The sequence below is a fragment of the Canis lupus genome, chromosome 16 (genome assembly GCF_048164855.1).
Source record: "Canis lupus baileyi chromosome 16, mCanLup2.hap1, whole genome shotgun sequence".
Lineage (NCBI taxonomy): Eukaryota > Metazoa > Chordata > Mammalia > Carnivora > Canidae > Canis > Canis lupus.
Window position 1 is genome coordinate 49010953 of NC_132853.1, and position 17693 is coordinate 49028645.

Genomic DNA, 17693 nt, shown 5'->3' on the forward strand with positions numbered 1-17693 from the left:
CTTCTACCTCACATAAGAAAAAAAAAGTTCGACCTAAACAAACTATATCCTGTCCTCCAGGAAAAAGGCTTCCTGGTCTCAGGGCTGAATTCAGCTGCCAAGCAGCCTCCTCTCGTCTTTCCACGCCAGACTTTGTCACATGCAGGGCTGTCTCTACAAACTGTCTTGCTCTAACGGGAAGTCAGAACCAAGGGGAAGTGGAATGTTCTTTCTGAAGCCTCCGATGTGCAATAGCTCTCTGCTGAGAGTCAGAAAGGAAAAAACAGTCAAAGCCACATACTGGGGAAACAGGCCAGTGAAGGGCAAGGAAAGGCCACAGCCCTATAGTCAGAAAGAGAAGAGCCACATGATGAGCCCCCTGAGGACACCTGCTTGCACACAGTGCTTTTTTTCTTTTTTTAAGATTTTATTTATTTATTCATGAGAGACACAGAGAGAAAGAGAGAGAGGCAGAGACACAAGCAGAGAGAGAAGCAGGCTCCATGCAAGGAGCCCGATGTGGGACTCAATCTCGGGTCCCCAGGATCACACCCTGGGCCACAGGTGGCACCAGGGCTGCCCACACACAGTGCCTTATACACAGTGAGAATTCCATAAATCTTGGCAATGTGAATTTGAAATGTACAAAAGAACGTACACTCTAGACTCAATTTTAAACGCTAAGAACTGAGACAGTAAAGTAGGTTCCACAGCCAGCATGAGCATTGGTTTGTAGAAGGAACGGCTGAAATTATGGCAACAGGTTGGAAAACAGATGAAGAGGATCAATGGAGGTTTCAAAGGAAGGCTTCATATACCCTAATGTGCACAAATCACCTGAGATCTTGTTAAAACACAGATTCTGACTCAGTATGTCTGGGATGGAGTCGAGAATCTGCATTTTTTTTTATTTTTTTAAGATTTTATTTATTTATTCATGAGACACAGAGAGAGGGGCAGAGACACAGGCAGAGGGAGAAGCAGGCTCCATGCAGGGAGCCCAACGTGGGACTCAATCCTGGGACCCCGGAGTCACACCCCGGGCCGAAGGCAGGAGCTAAACCACTGAGCCACCCAGGGATCCCCTGCATTTTTTTTTTTTAAGATTTTATTTTTAAGTAATCTCTATACCCAATCTAGGGCTTGAACTTACAACCCCAAGACCAAGAGTCACACACTCTCCCAACTAAGCCAGCCAGGTACCCTGAGAATCTGCATTTCTAACAAGCTTCTAGGTGTGCTGATGCTCCTGGTCCATAGGCTACACTTTGAGCAGCAAGGTCGTAGGAAAGTTATATTTCAATTTAAGTTCACAGTTCTCAATCCTAGACACCCATTAGAGCTGCCTGTGAGGCTTTAGACACCTCACATCAACTACAACAGAATCTCTGGAGATGGGGCCCAAGGACTGGTATTTATTTTTTAAAGATTTTATTTATTTATTCATGAGAGACAGAGAGAGAGAGAGGCAGAGACACAGGCAGAGGGAGAAGCAGGCTCCATGCAGGGAGCCCAATGTGGGACTCGATCCCAGGACCCCAGGATCACATCCCGGGATGAAGGCAGGTGCTAAACTGCTTAGGCACCCAGGCATCCCTAAGGACTGGTATTTTTTAAATCTCCCCAAGTGTTTGTAATATTCAGTCAAGTTTCAAAACCTTAGTAGAGGGATAAAGGAGAATGGCACAGTAAACAAAAATGAGGTTCATGCAAGGATTCAGGAAACTTTGAACACAAACTAGAAGTGGGAAAGAGAGGGAGGTGGGGCTAGGAAAAACAAGAAGGGATTGTGGTGGAGTGAAAGGAAAGCCCACAGGTAAAGTGTGGCCAGCAGAATGTTCTAAAGATAGAAAACAGAAGGTGGCATTTGACTATTCAGTGTAAATCTCACTGAAGGACTCTGTAGGTAGCAGTGTGTGTGGCTAACACAAACAACACGAAAAATTACCAGGGAACCACATCAATAAAGATTATGGTGACTGGAAGCTACGGGATCAGCAGAAAAAGTGGTTACAAGAGTTGACCCACAGACTATCTTGATAAAAGATTTGATGGAATGAGACAAAACGAACAAGTGGATTCAACTATGCAGAGGGTAAAAGTGTGTGTGTGTGTTTGCTCCAGTTTGGTTCATGAGAATGTAAGGTGAGAAATGGTACCCTGGATCTCATTAGTCCTCTGCTTCAAGGGTGGCATCAAGAGACTTTGCACAGAAGACTGCAATACTTATGATAGTTATATTTTCTTCTCCTAAGGTAACCCAATAATTAAAGAGTTCATCCAAATTGAGATAAGGTGACTAAATCTGTGTTTTCATTATCTGTACTCTCCAGGGCTTCCTAGACTTTGCATATTTACAGCTTAGGGTGCCTTTCTAGACTAAAGAGTCCCAGGCTTTTTTGGCTATTCACATACAAAAGTGACTCCAACCCCTTGAAAATGTCATCTTTCCTGGACCTTTTCTAGCTCAGTTACCCTCTGAGCTGTGGGAAAGAGAATGACACAACACCTCACAACTTCGTCCCATGGGCAACATTATACTTTCTGTTCTGCTTAAAATGAACTGTGGAAGAGCCCGGAGGAGGTCTTCCAAGGACACTATAATAGTTATCAGACCTCTCTCCCGGAGGGTAAGTGATAGGTACTGAACTACAAGTCAGAACATCTGGATTCTAGACCAACTCTGTCATCACTGATTGTTCACCATGGGCAAGCGACCCTAAGTCTAGGTTTCCCTAGGTGTAGACTGGCCAGAACAGCTGCCTGCCCTTGACCTCTCAAAGTTGCAAGAATCAGAGAGACAAAAGCACTTATACATGTAAGGTGTTATATTTAACCAGAGGCCAGACTGAAGCTATTGTACTCAACAAATTTGGTTCTATCTTCCTGCACTTGCCCCATTATTTTAGATTATCCTTGATATTTTGAAATAGTAGACAAGATAGCATGGAACTCACTGATGGGATATTTGGGAAGTGGGCAACATTTAGGTGAGAAGATTAGAAGTTTACCCTTGTCAGGGTGAATCTGAGGTAACAAAACAAAATGCCATACTCCGTTTAAGGTGACTAGGTACTTGATTTTTATCATATTCAGATATAAGTGACAGAAGAATGTTAAGCTTGAGATTATTTTAAGATAGTGGAAAATTTGGGTCTAGGAAGTTATAAGAAGGTCAAGAGTAGAAAGATAAACTCACAGTTGAATGCACACATGCTTAGAGAAAAAGTCTGTAATAGGAATAAGCAGGCACAGGCCTATGGCAGCAAGAACTACTGAAGGAGATGATGAAGTATCCTAAAATGGCAGGAGAAAGCAAGGTGAGAGAGAGGCTCTTCAGACTAATAGGAGGCTCTGTGATGACCAAACTCCAGGAGTTCCCAGGTAAGAACCACATGAAGCCTAAGACATGGCCTTGGCCAGGTGAGCTGGGAGGGGTTTGACATACATCTTGGTGGGGGGTAAAGAAAGAGGAAAGATTAGAAGCTGTAATAGAAGTATCAGTAGAAAAGGAATTCAGAGAGAAGAAAGAGACTGCACATTTGAAAACAGGTATAAGGGAAGTGAAGCAGTAACAAGAGGTGGATGAGGCAATAGATTGCTAAGAAACTCTACAGAGAAATGAAGTGGCTGCCAGTTATCTGCTGGAGACACAGCAGGGTGCTATGGTATCCTGGAGTAGCACACTTAAGTATGATCTGTGGGACTGGTACCATGCAACAGCTGATGGTGTAACAGTCCTCAACAAGGTAGTACAAAAACAGAGAATAACTCTCTACAGACTTTTACAGCAATTTGGCAGAGTGACTTACTGTCTACTGAAATTAACAATAAACACTATAGTCTTATATTTTGTATATCTCTCATTTATTTTACCATTTCATTTTTCAGTTTTTGTGTTTTAAAAAGAATTGGTCTGGGGGATCCCTGGGTGGCTCAGTGGTTTAGTGCTTGCCTTTGGCACAGGGCATGATCCTGGAGACCCGGGATCGAGCCCCATGTTGGACTCCCTGCAAGGCGCCTGCTTCTCCCTCTGCCTGTGTCTGCCTCTCTCTCTCTGTCTCTCATGAATAAATAAATAAAATCTTAAAAAAAAAATTGGTCTGTAACAGACTGGAAATTAGAATAATAAAACTGATTTTTCATCACAGATGGTTAGAGAAGCACTGTTCTAGAGGTGAGATTCCTGAGCTTATTAAGAAGCCTGCAGTGGGGCTCCTGGGTGGCTCAGTTAAGTGTCTGCCTTCAACGCAGGTCATGATCTCAGGGTCCTGGGATTGAGCTCCGTGCTGGGCTCCCTGCTCAGCAGGGAGTCTGCTTCTCCCTTTCCCTCTGTCCTCCCTACCCGGCCTCATGCTTTTTCCCCTCCTCTCTCAAATAAATAAAAATCTTAAAAAAAAAGAAAAAAAAAAAAAAAAAAGAAGTGTGAAGTCTAGGTGAGGAAGTTCCCAAGGAAAGGTTTCATCACCACCATTACCATTGCCACTACTAGTCCTTTTTTTTAAGATTTTATTCATTCATTCATTCATTCATTCATTCATGAAAGACAGAGGCAGAGACATAGGCAGAGCAGAGGGAGAAGCAGGCTCCTTACAGGGAGCCCGATGCAGGACTTGATCCCCAACCTGGAATCATATCCTGAGGTAAAGGCAAATGCTCAACCACTGAGCTACCCCAGGTGTCCCCACAACTGCTAGTCTTTTTTTTTTTAAAGCATTTTATTTTATTTTATTTTTAAAGATTTTATTTATTTACTCATGAGAGACACAGAGAGAGAGAGGCAGAGACACAGGCAGAGGGAGAAACAGGCTTCATGTAAGGAGCCCGATGTGGGACTCGATCCCGGGTCTCTAGGATCACACCCTGGACTGAAGGCAGGCACTAAACCGCTGAGCCACCTGGGCTACCCACAACTGCTAGACTTAAATGTAAATCTTTATAAATGCAAAAAGTTGGGGCAGCTTAAGTGACCTGATAATAACAAAAATGGTTATTTAATTAAATTATGGTATATCTACTCAAGGGAATTATGCATTTTGATAAATTTTAATTACAAAGATCACACATTAACATGGGAAAATGTGCATCACAGCGTTAAGTGAAAAAATAAATTAGAAAATTGGAGGACTACCATGACAATACTTAAAGTATGTACCTCAAAACTATAGGGGTACATGTAAATAGCAATTGATGAGTGTGTTATAGTGATAGGATTGCATAGGGTAATTCTCTCTTTATTTAATTTCTTTATTTAATTGAGAGAGAAAAATAGGCAGCAGGGAGAGAGTCCCAAGCAAATTCCCCACTGAGTGTGGAGACCAAAACAGGGCTCAATCTCATAACCACAGCATCACACATGAGATGAAACCAAGAGGTGGATTGTGTCACCCAGACGCCCTAATAATTCTCTCTTTTTAAAATTTTATAAAGGGACGCCTGAGTGGCTCAATAGTTGAGTGTCTGCCTTCGGCTCAGGGTGTGATCCCAGTGTCCTGGGATCGAGTCCCACTTTGAGCTCCCTGCATGGAGCCTGCTTCTCCCTCTGCCTATGTCTCTACCTCTCTCACCTCTCATGAATAAATAAATAAAATATTTAAAAATAAATAAAGCTTTATAAAAAGTTATATTGACAGGGGATTGACAGGGGAAGGGGGGAATTTATACTGACTTTATAGTAATTTTTAAAAATATAAGTCCTAAAAATTTATATATATATATATATATATATATGTGTGTGTGTGTGTATATATATATATATATATATAAAAGTCCTTAGAGAGGCATCAACGTGGCATTTATTTTATGCAACATCTAATGCAATGCCATAGGCATCAGAGCTCAGATGGTCATTTTTCAAACAGCTTGGGTGTTGCAGCAGTATCTGCAGCCATGCATACCCCTTAAAGGATGGGAAAGTGGATGTAAAGAACCATTTATCTATACATTCTCATCAAGGGAATGAAGAGATCATAATCAAGGGTGCTAGCTTCTAGTCAAGCAATTACACCATTAAACCGAAGCCTAATTCTAGCTTCTTCTGTATAGAAGGGGTTTGCTGAATATGATCTCCACTTGACTTTTACTAATAATTAAGAAGCATTCATTGTGTTTTCTTTAGAGGATGGGTGGGGAAGGGGTCCCAAAACAATAAATCACAGCTCCTGCTCTTGAGGAGCTTAATAATCTTTTGGGGTAAAACTTACAAATATGTATCAACTAGAGGGCAATTACTAAGCAACCTATAAACTAGTGTGCACATTATATCCAATGACTAAAGGAACAGGGAATAACCAAGATAAGATGGCTGCAGTCACAAACACTGACCACTCTGTAGCAGGTAAATCAAGTAAGATCCTAAAAACAAGGTCATAGCCACGGTCTAGCAAAGAGCAATAAGGAAGAACTGCAGAATGGGTGGGAGTATGATGAGTATGTTGAGGGATATGGAAGACTGCAGAATTGGAAAGAAGGATATCTGGTGATAAACCCTGGATGCTAGACTATATTTAGACCTTCTATGAGAGGCAATAAAGAAAGACTATAAGGAGCAGGTAAGTAACTTGAACAGAGAAATAAAATAATAAAGTATATATTTTACTTCAGAATACTTCCCAAAACATATCTAGAAAAAAGATACATCTGGGACAGAGAAGACCAATCCTCAATCACATGGACATGTCTATAATATTAGAAAATGTCTTCTTTATTCTAAGGCCTCCTAACTGCATTCTCTTGTGCCTCTCCCTAATGAGTAGGACAGCCCGATCCCAAAACATCTTTTTAAAAATACATGGTAAGGGGGCTCCTGGGTGGCTCAGTCAGTTAAGCATCTACTTTTGGCTCAGGTCGTGATCTTGGGATCCTGGAATGGAGCGCCACATCAGTTCTAGCTGCTCAGCAGGGAGTCTGCTTCTCCCTCTCCCTCTGCCCCCACTCATGCTCAATCTCTCTCTCTCAAATAAACAAAATCTTAAAAAGAAGAAGAAAAAGATGACGACAGACCCAAATTGCAATCATTCTTGCGAAATATAGGCATCAAAGACCTTTTAAAAGAAGCAGTTATTTAAGGGATAATTCCTCACTTCTGACGGCCTCTATAGATTGCCTGCCATTTGGTAAGGAAGCAGCTAGTAAGTTACAAGAAGCCCACTCCGTGGCCTTTTTTCCATTGAACAGAAGGAAAAGTCTGTTTCCTACATGTTTCTCAAGAGACAGGCATGACTGCTGAGGAGTTGTGAGAGGTTTACATGATAGTCTCAAATCCTTGGCAGCCTTTGCTACACCCCACCCTCATCAAATCTCTCTTGTTGGGATTCAAATTGAATTGAAATAACAAAAATAGGGATCCCTGGGTGGCGCAGCGGTTTGGCGCCTGCCTTTGGCCCGGGGCGCGGTCCTGGAGACCCGGGATCGAATCCCACGTCGGGCTCCCGGTGCATGGAGCCTGCTTCTCCCTCTGCCTGTGTCTCTGCCTCTCTCTCTCTCTCACTGTGTGCCTATCATAAATAAATAAAAGTTTAAAAAAAAAAAAAAAAGAAATAACAAAAATACAGAAAAAATTTTCTCTCTCTTTTTTTCTTTAGATTGGATTGATTGATTGATTGATTGATTCATTCATTCATTCATGAGAGACACACAGAGAGAGGCAGAGACACAGGCTGAGGGAGAAGTAGGCTCCCCGCTGGGAGCCCGATGTGAGAATCTCGGGATTCCAGGATCACGCACTGAGCTGAAGGCAGACGTTCAACTGTTGAGCCACCCAGGCATCCCAAGAATTTTCTCTTTTATCATATGTTTTCCTTCCTCCCATGTCACAAGCCAAGTAACCTTTAGCTGCAACTTCAACATGGATGACTTGACTTTGCAGTGAAATCACATCCAAAATGCTACCTGGCCACTCAGGCTGGGCTGCACTTCTATGCCTGCTTCATTTTAAACTTTTAAATTTGTTTTAGGGAGAGAAAAAGGTGGTGGGGAGAGACAAAAGGAGAGGGTTAGAGAGAATCTTAAGCAGGCTCCACGGCCAACATGTAGCCCAATGCAGGGTTTGATCTCATGACCCTGAGATCATGACCTGAGCTGAAATCAAGAGTAGGACACCCAACCAACTGATCCACCCAAACGCCCCCCCATTATGTGCTTACTTTAACAGCAGTTGAGGAACACAAAATTCTGTCAAGGAAGCCAGGTAAACTCCTGAAGCACAGCAAGTCTTGTCTTTAGCTACCAGGCCATCATAGGGGCTACTTACATGGTTTCTGTCCTGGGACAGCAGCAATATCCTAAGGCTTTTCATGCTTGAGCTTCTATCTAATATGTCAATCGCTTTATCAAGATCATCTTGGTTCTTCAGCAGGATGGAGAGCTGTGACACAGGACACAGAAAAAGAGAAGCATATAAGATAAAAATCTTTAGTTTCTAAATATAAGCAAAATAAACAACAACAAAAAATAAGTCTGAAGGAAAACAATCTCATTGGATACTACGGGATGTTAAAACTAATTGAAACCATATAGATATTTTCTTTTTCTTTTCCTTAAGTGTACAACTATTCAATAATTTTTTAATAAACTTGCAATTGTGCAACCATCGCCATAATTCAATTTTTAACATTTACATTTTGCCAGAAAGATCCTGCACTCACTTGTAGTCACTCCCTCTTCTCACCTGCAGCCTCTAGCAACTACTATTCTACTTTTTGTCTCTATATTTGCCTCATTTGGACATTTGCTACACATGGAATCATACTTCATACATATTCAATTCAGGTCATAGTCTTTTGCATCTAGTTTCTTTTGTTTAGCTTTATGTTTCTGAGTTCATCTACTGCTATTGCACACCCCATTGCTTGAAGATATTTTCTGAGAAGCACTTCCTCTTTATTTTATTTTTTAAATTTTATTTATTTATTTATTCATGAGAGAGAGAGAGAGAGAGAGAGAGAGAGAGGCGGAGACATAGGCAGAGGGAGAAGCAGGCTTCATGCAGGGAGCCTGACGTGAGACTCGATCCAGGGTCTCCTGGATCACACCCGGGTCCCAAGGCAGGCGCCAAACAGCTGAGCCACCCGGACTGCCCTTGCTTCCTCTTTAAAAACATCCTTTAGGGATCCCTGGGTGGCGCAGCGGTTTGGCGCCTGCCTTTGGCCCAGGGCGCGATCCTGGAGGCCCGGGATCGAATCCCACGTCGGGCTCCCGGTGCATGGAGCCTGCTTCTCCCTCTGCCTGTGCCTCTGCCTTTCTCTCTCTCTCTCTCTCATGAATAAATAAATAAAATCTAAAAAAAAAAAAAAAAAAAAAAAAAAGAACAGAAATTTAGGCTGCATAGCAGCATGTGGTTCCTTTATATTTAAAGGTATTTGTTAAGTGTCCAACTCTTAGTTTCAGCTCAGTTGTGATCTCTGGGCTGTGACATCAACATGGAGTCTGCTTAAGTTTCTCTCTCCCTCTGCCCCTCTTCCTGCTCTCTCTCTCTCTCACTCTCTCAAATAAATAAATAAATCTTTAAATCTAGAGGACACTATGAGTATTTGATACTAAAAGAAAAGTATGCTTTGCCTGGGACCCAGCAAATGTCAGATCTTATACATTTGTGGCAAACACAAAATTAAGAAAAAGTCCAATTAATTTCATCAGTTCTCAGAGATGACAACTCTAAACCATAGCCAGGAAAACACAAATAGCAAGGCCAGTGTTTAAAAGAACATTTCAAGGGGTGCCTAGCTGGCTAAGAGCATGCAACTCTTGATCTTGGGGTTGTGAGTTCGAACCCCATGTTACGTGTAGAGATTACTTAAAATAAATAAGAAAGGATAAAATAAAATTAAAAAACAAAATAAAATTTTAAGAGAATTCATAGAATGGGAGAAAATTTTACAAATCATATCATTATATTAAAAGAATTTCTTCCTGTAACACTCAAAGTAGGAATAAAGAAAGATTGTTGTGGGAGGTGGGAGAGAGATAAAGAAGTAATTGGGGTAGACTTTAAAGTAAACAAATAAACTACAACTTTGTAAATGTACAGTATAGGTCTAGATATCCAGGTTATATAAAGAACTCCTATAACGCAACAGTAAGAGAATAAATAACCCAATTCTTTTTAATGGTCAGACATTATCCAGAGAAGACAAAAGCTAGCAAGCACTGAAAAGATGCACCATATCATAGGCATTAGGGAAATGCAAATCAAAACCACAATGAGACACCACATCTACTAGCATGGCTATAATTTAAAAAAAAATAAAATAAACAAAAACCCAGAAAATAATAAGTATTGGTGAGGATACAGAAATTACAACTTTCATATGTTGCTGGTAGGAATGTGAAATGGTACAGGGGATATGGGAAGGATGGGCAGTTTATCAAAAAGCTAAACATACAGTTACCATAAGAGTTCCACTCCTAAGTGTGTACTCTAGAGAACTGAAAACATACGTGCATATGAGAATATGCACACAAATGTTTATAGCAGCATTATTCATAATAGACAAAAGGTGAAAACAACTCAAGTATTCACCAACAGATAGATGGATGCATAAGGTGTGGTTTATCCATATAATGAAGTATTCTTACCTTGAAAACATTATGCTAAGTGAAAGAAGCCAAACACTAAAAGCCATATATTGTATGATTCCATGCATATGATATGTTCAGAATAGGCAAATCCAGAGAGACAGAAGGTAGATTTGTGTTTGCCTGCCAGGGGCTGGGGAGAGAAGGGAAGAGGAAGTGACTGCTAATGGGTACAGGCCTTTGCTTTGGGGTATCTGAAATTAGATAGTAGTGTTGGTCATACAAATCTGTAAGTGTATAAAAAAAAAAAACCTCTGAATTGTACAGTTTATTTTTTTATTTTTTAAAGATTTTATTTATTCATGAGCGACACAGACTGAGAGAGAGAGGAAGAGACACAGGCCGAGGGAGAAGCAGGCTCCATGCAGGGAGCCTGATGTGGGACTTGATCTTGGACTCCAGGATCACGCCCTGGGCCAAAGGCAGGCGCTAAACCACTGAGCCACCCAGGGATACCCTGAATTGTACAGTTTAAAAGGATAAATTTTATGGTAGGTGAATAACACCTCAATAAAGCTATTATTACTAACAATAAACATAAAATGAAGTCTCAAGAGATTTCTCATTTGTGGTTCTCAAATCCTGACAGGGCAAGGTTTAGAGGGCAAAGAAAAGAAAAAGAGGTTGATTCTTTTGCCTTCGTGGATGTATCTTGCAAGAAGTTACTGTGGCTGAGTTCAAAAAGGGTGTTGCCTGTGTTCTCTTCTAGGATTTTGATGGAATCTTGTCTCACATGTAGATCTTTCATCCATTTTGAGTTTATCTTTGTGTATGGTGTAAGAGAGTGGTCTAGTTTCATTCTTCTGCATGTGGATGTCCAATTTTCCCAGCACCATTTATTGAAGAGACTGTCTTTTTTCCAATGGATAGTCTTTCCTCCTTTATCGAATATTAGTTGCCCATAAAGTTCAGGGTCCACTTCTGGATTCTCTATTCTGTTCCACTGATCTATGTGTCTGTTTTTGTGCCAGTACCACACTGTCTTGATGACCACAGCTTTGTAGTACAACCTGAAATCTGGCATTGTGATGCCCCCAGATATGGTTTTCTTTTTTAAAATTCCCCTGGCTATTCGGGGTCTTTTCTGATTCCACACAAATCTTAAAATAATTTGTTCTAACTCTCTGAAGAAAGTCCATGGTATTTTGATAGGGATTGCATTAAACGTGTAAATTGCCCTGGGTAACATGGACATTTTCACAATATTAATTCTGCCAATCCATGAGCATGGAATATTTTTCCATCTCTTTGTGTCTTCCTCAATTTCTTTCAGAAGTGTTCTGTAGTTTTTAGGGTATAGATCCTTTTACCTCTTTGGTTAGGTTTATTCCTATGTATCTTATGCTTTTGGGTGCAATTGTAAATGGGATTGACTCCTTAATTTCTCTTTCTTCAGTCTCATGGTTAGTGTATAGAAATGCCACTGATTTCTGGGCATTGATTTTGTATCCTGCCATGCTACCAAATTGCTGTATGAGTAAAAATGAACTATTGGGACTTCATCAAGATAAGAAGCTTTTGCACAGCAAAGGATACAGTCAACAAAACTGAAAGACAACCTACAGAATGGGAGAAGATATTTGCAAATGACCTATCAGATAAAGGGCTAGTTTCCAAGATCTATAAAGAACTTCTTAAACTCAACACCAAAGACACAAACAATCCAATCATGAAATGGGCAAAAGACATGAACAGAAATCTCACAGAGGAAGATACAGACATGGCCAACATGCACATGAAAAAATGCTCTGCATCACTTGCCATTAGGGAAATACAAATCAAAACCACAATGAGATACCACCTCACACCAGTGAGAATGGGGAAAATTAACAAGGCAGGAAACCACAAATGTTGGAGAGGATGCGGAGAAAAGGGAACCCTCTTACACTGTTGGTGGGAATGTGAACCGGTGCAGCCACTCTGGAAAACTGTGTGGAGGTTCCTCAAAGAGTTAAAAATAGACCTGCCTTACGACCCAGCAATTGCACTGTTGGGGATTTACCCCAAAGATACAGATGCAATGAAACGCTGGGACACCTGCACCCTGATGTTTATAGCAGCAATGGCCACAATAGCCAAACTGTGGAAGGAGCCTCGGTGTCCATCGAAAGATGAATGGATAAAGATGTGGTTTATGTATACAATGGAATATTACTCAGCCATTAGAAATGACAAATACCCACCATTTGTTTCAACGTGGATGGAACTGGAGGGTATTATGCTGAATGAAGTAAGTCAATCGGAGAAGGACAAACATTATATGTTCTCATTCATTTGGGGAATATAAATAACAGTGAAAGGGAATAGAAGGGAAGGGAGAAGAAATGTGTGGGAAATATCAGAAAGGGAGACAGAACATAAAGACTCCTAACTCTGGGAAACGAACTAGGAGTGGTGGAAGGGGAGGAGGGTGGGGGGTGGGGGTGAATGGGTGATGGGCACTGGGCACTTGACAGGATGAGCACTGGGTGTTATTCTGTATGTTGGTAAATTGAACACCAATAAAAAATAAATTTATTAAAAAAGAAAAAAAAAGAAAAAGAGGTTGAGGGATTTTAAATTAATAAAATGTAAATTAGTCAACTCTTGGTCACTGAGATCAGCAGAGTATGGAAAGACATCTGTGATCTAAAATAATGACAGGGCAGCCCAGGTGGTTCAGCAGTTTAGCGCCGTCTTTGGCCCGGGGCATGATCCTGGAGACCCGGGATCGGTCCCACGTCGGGCTTCCTGCATGGAGCCTGCTTCTCCATCTGCCTGTGTCTCTGCCTCTCTCTCTCTCTGTCTCTCAAGAATAAATAAATAATAAACAAAATCTTAAAAAAAATAATTAATGACAATTACTTATGTTTGACTTTAGACTTAATATCTGCATAAATATTTGAATAAATGAATGACTAACATTTTGGGCAGTCACTTTATTGGCAAAAGAGTTTGAGAATGGATTTTGGGACATGTGGAATTCTTTTTTTTTTTTTTTTTTAAAGATATTATTTATGTATTTGAGAGAGTGAGATAGCACAGCAGGGGGAGAGAGAAAGGGAGAGGGAGAAGCAGACTCCCCACTGAGCAAGGAGTCTGATGCAGGGCTCAATTCCAAAACCCTGGGATCATGACCTGAGCCAAAGGCAGATGCTTACCCAAATGAACCACCCAGGCACCCTACATGCGGAATTCTTAATGGAAACAGAAACAAGTACTAAGTCATTCAGAAAAATCTTTACTACCCGAGGAATACCTTCTTTAATGCTGATTCCCCAGCTGACTCCAGCCTCACTTTCTTATTCAGTAACTGAAGCTTGAGCTGCAATTTGAAAAAGTTCTATGGATTTGACATTTATATGGTTTGGGTTCTCATAACATTCATTCATTCATTCATTCATTCATTCATTTATTTATTTATTTAGAGGGAGGGAAAGAAAGTATGTGCAAGGTAAGGGATTGGGCGAGTGAGCGAGACAGAATCTTAAGCAGGCTCCACATCCAGTGTGAAGATTGATGCAGGGCTCAATCTCCCAACCCTGAGATCATGACCTGAGCCAAAATCAAGATTCTAACACTTAACTGATTGAGCCACCCAGGCACCCCTCATATCCTATATTTCAAATGTTTTTGTTTACATACTTTACTTACATCTGCATTACTTATTAACTATGGAGTTAGTGGTTTATTTTCCAAATTTGTTGCATTTCTAAAATTTGTCCAAAAAACAAAAGATCAGATGGTCTTATTTTTGTTAGCTATTTAGCAATACATCCAATCATAGTTGTACATTTTGTGTACAGGGGACCAGGCAGTTTTTAGCTAACAAATCTCAGCCCCTGTAGATTTTTGCCCCAAACTATAGAAGAAGTGCCTTTTTTAATCCCCCTTGAGCTGACGGGTTTTTTTTTTTTTTTTTAATGATTTTATTTATTTATTTGACAGAAAGAGAGCATGGCAGGCAGAGGGAGAGAGAAAAGCAGGCTCCTCGCTAAGCAAGGAGCCTGATGGGGGGCTCAATCCCAGGACTCTGAGATCATGATCTGAGCCGAAGGCAGACGCTTAATCAACTGAGCCACCCAGACACCTCTGTTTTGTTTTGTTTTTTTAAATATAGTTGACACATAATGTTACATTAGTTTCAGGTATACAACACAGTGATTTAACAAGTCTATACTTTATGCTGGGCTCACCACAAGTATAACTACCATCTATTGCCATACAGTACTACTGACTATATTCCCTATGCTATACCTTTTATCCCCATGATTTATTCATTCCATAACTGGAAACTTGTATCTCCTACTCCCCTTCAACCATTTTGCCCTTCTCCTATCCACTCCCCTCTGATAACCATCAGTTTGTTCTCTGTATTTATGGGTCTTTTCCTGCTTTTTATTTATTCATTTATGTTATAGATTCTACATATAACTGAAATCTTTGGTATTTGTCTTTCTCTGACTTATTTTACTTAGCATACTACCGTCTAGGTCTATCTATGCTGTTGCACATGGCAAGATCTCATCTTCTTATGGCTGAGTAATATTCCATTGTGTGTGTGTGTGTGTGTGTGTGTGTATATATATATGTATACACACACACACATCTTCTTGATCACTAATCTATTGATGGACACTTGGGTTGCTCTATGGAGGAGATTCTTAACTCTTCAACCAAGAATTAAGGACTTGTTTCTCAAAGGGCCAGGAAGGTGCCCAGCTTTCTTGTCTTGTCCCCCAACTCAATTCCCTCCAGATGCACACTCTTTACTAGGCACCAACACACTGCCTCTCACACTAATGTGCAGCACCAGACCAAGCAGACTGTAGCCTCTAGTACCTTTCTTAGAGCTGGAAAAGCAGCCAAGTAATTGACACTTATAAGAATCCCTTACTGGATAATATTCTAAGTATGAAAAAATAAGGACTACAGAAGTGGAAGGCAAGAGAAGGAAGAGTTAAAGAAATCACCTACATAGGTGATAACTTTGGAAACAAGCTACAGTTGGCAGTTAAACTCTGAGAAGAATCTAGCATTTATGACTGTCAATAAAGGAACTACCCATCAGTTTTCCACACCTCTCCAGACCATTCTAAACCTCTGCTTCTTGTTAAGGCTGTGCTGGAAAGAAAAAGATAAGTTACAAAATGTAAAGGAGACAATATAAGCCCTGGCACGATACCTGATTCCACTATGGAACTACTAGCACTGAATGAGCACAGAAATGGAAATAGCTATGTAATCTCCCATGTAAACCCCAGAACGATTGGAATTAAGAAAAGAGGTTCCAGAAAATGGAAACCTCCAGATGATATTAGAGGAACAAACTACAAAATTCTCAGTTAAACAGGGAGAAAAGGTAGTTAGCTTTCACCCCTCCTTAACCCCACACCATCCATCTAGTTTCTTACCTCATTGTTCATGTAATGTAGATCAAGAGGCTGCCCAAACACTGTTGTCACCTTGTGTTCCACGTCTTCATATCTCACAGGCCGGCTGAATGCTATAATTCTGAAAAGAGTAGGAAGTGGAGTTAATTGTGTATTTTAAAAGTCAGATTCAGAAAGCTAGGATGTCTGAATGATATCTTCCTGCTCTTGTAGGCATAGGATTCTTTTTTCTCCCTTTGTACAAATTGTCTTCTGTTTCTTATCTACTTCATTTTTTTCACCCTTCTGAGCATCACAAGCATTGCTCAATCCCAACAATTGTTCTACCATGACAGTTCAGTATCAAAGCAGAACACCTGGATTTAAAACTAGGTTCCAAAGACTCCTGATAGGAAGAAAACGTGAAGACAAGAGAAGTGGTCCTGAAAACATGGTCTTAACTCCTAAGTGACTCAACTCCAGGACTAAGGAGGTCTTGTCCATTGCTGATGCCAGAGGAATCTCAATGCTAATTATCCTCAGAATTGAGATTTCCTACTTCAGAGTCAAAGGAATTCCCCTTAAGTTGGTTATATGACTACATTTTCTTAATTAGTGACACGTGATTATATAAGTAGCATTGATATTAACACTTTTCTAGAGAGACTCATTAGATCAGTTCAAAGAACAACTTCTATAAAGTCAGAACCTGTTCAAATAGGTGTTAAAATTATTTGTCAATTAAATAACACAGCAAAATTTTAAAGTGGGGATAGATGAAATATACAAGAGGAATGAAACAAGAATGAGATATACAAAAAATTGGCAAAATGTTGATAATGTTGAAGCTGTGTTACAGGTTCAGAAGAATTCAGTATGACAGTCTCTCTACTTTTGTGTGTATTTGAAATTTTCATAATAAAAAGTTTTAATAGATATATTAGTTTGAACTATATGATATTGCTGGTAGTTAACAATTTTTGATGCACAAAAGTGGCAATTTCATGTAAGTTCAACCCAATACTCTAAAAACTCAAATCTTTAAGACAAAAATAAGCAGAGATAAATGAAACAAGAATGTATCAGAAAGAAACTCACATATACATTCTACATATATATATTTAGAAGAAGTACAGGATTAAAAATATTGAGGTGGGGAAGGTCTTCCGAAGAATTACATTAAATATAGATGACAAGAAAAAGATTTAACAACAAAAATTTATTTATTTGAGAGAGAGAGAGCGCATGCACATTTGAGCAGGGGGAAGGGCAAAAGGAGAGGGAGAAAATCCTTAAGCAGACTCCCTGCTGAGTGTGGAGCCCAACACAGGGCTCAATCTCAAGACCCTGAGATCACAACCTGAGCCAAAATCAAGAGAGGGACACTCAACCGACTAAGCCACCCACCCAGGTACCCCTGACAACAAAAATTCTGATAGCAAAATGAGCCATCGACAAAGTTGAAAAACAAGTATCAGGCTTGGAAAAAAAAAATCCTTGCAAAATCAGTAAGAAAAAGACAACCCAACAGAAACATAGGCAAAGGATATGATGACACAATTCAAGGAATTCTGAATGGCTAATAAACATATGAAGTTATGTTTAATGTGATGGTGGAAAATGCATATCAAAACCACCTTCATCTCTTGGTAGCTTAAACTGAACAAAATCTGACTAGTGCTTAGTAGTCAGCACTAGTGCAGCACTCAGACCTAGAGCCTCTATAATTCTTGCCCTCCTTGATGCTAAGAAGTATGGTTCTTTTACATCTTCTCTGATCCCCTAGAG

General features: G+C 40.2%; 1 protein-coding gene across 3 annotated transcripts in view; it reads right to left on the minus strand.

Annotated features, from left to right (window-relative positions):
* MAP3K3 (mitogen-activated protein kinase kinase kinase 3) overlaps positions 1-17693 on the minus strand; it is a 69789-nt gene that overhangs the window by 21644 nt on the left and 30452 nt on the right. For all 3 annotated transcript variants that reach the window (XM_072781195.1, XM_072781196.1, XM_072781197.1), the window contains exons 4-5: positions 15948-16047; positions 8231-8344 (exon numbers count right to left, since the gene is read on the minus strand). In XM_072781195.1, coding sequence (XP_072637296.1) covers positions 8231-8344; positions 15948-16047 — 214 coding nt within the window. The remainder of the gene's footprint in view (positions 1-8230; positions 8345-15947; positions 16048-17693) is intronic.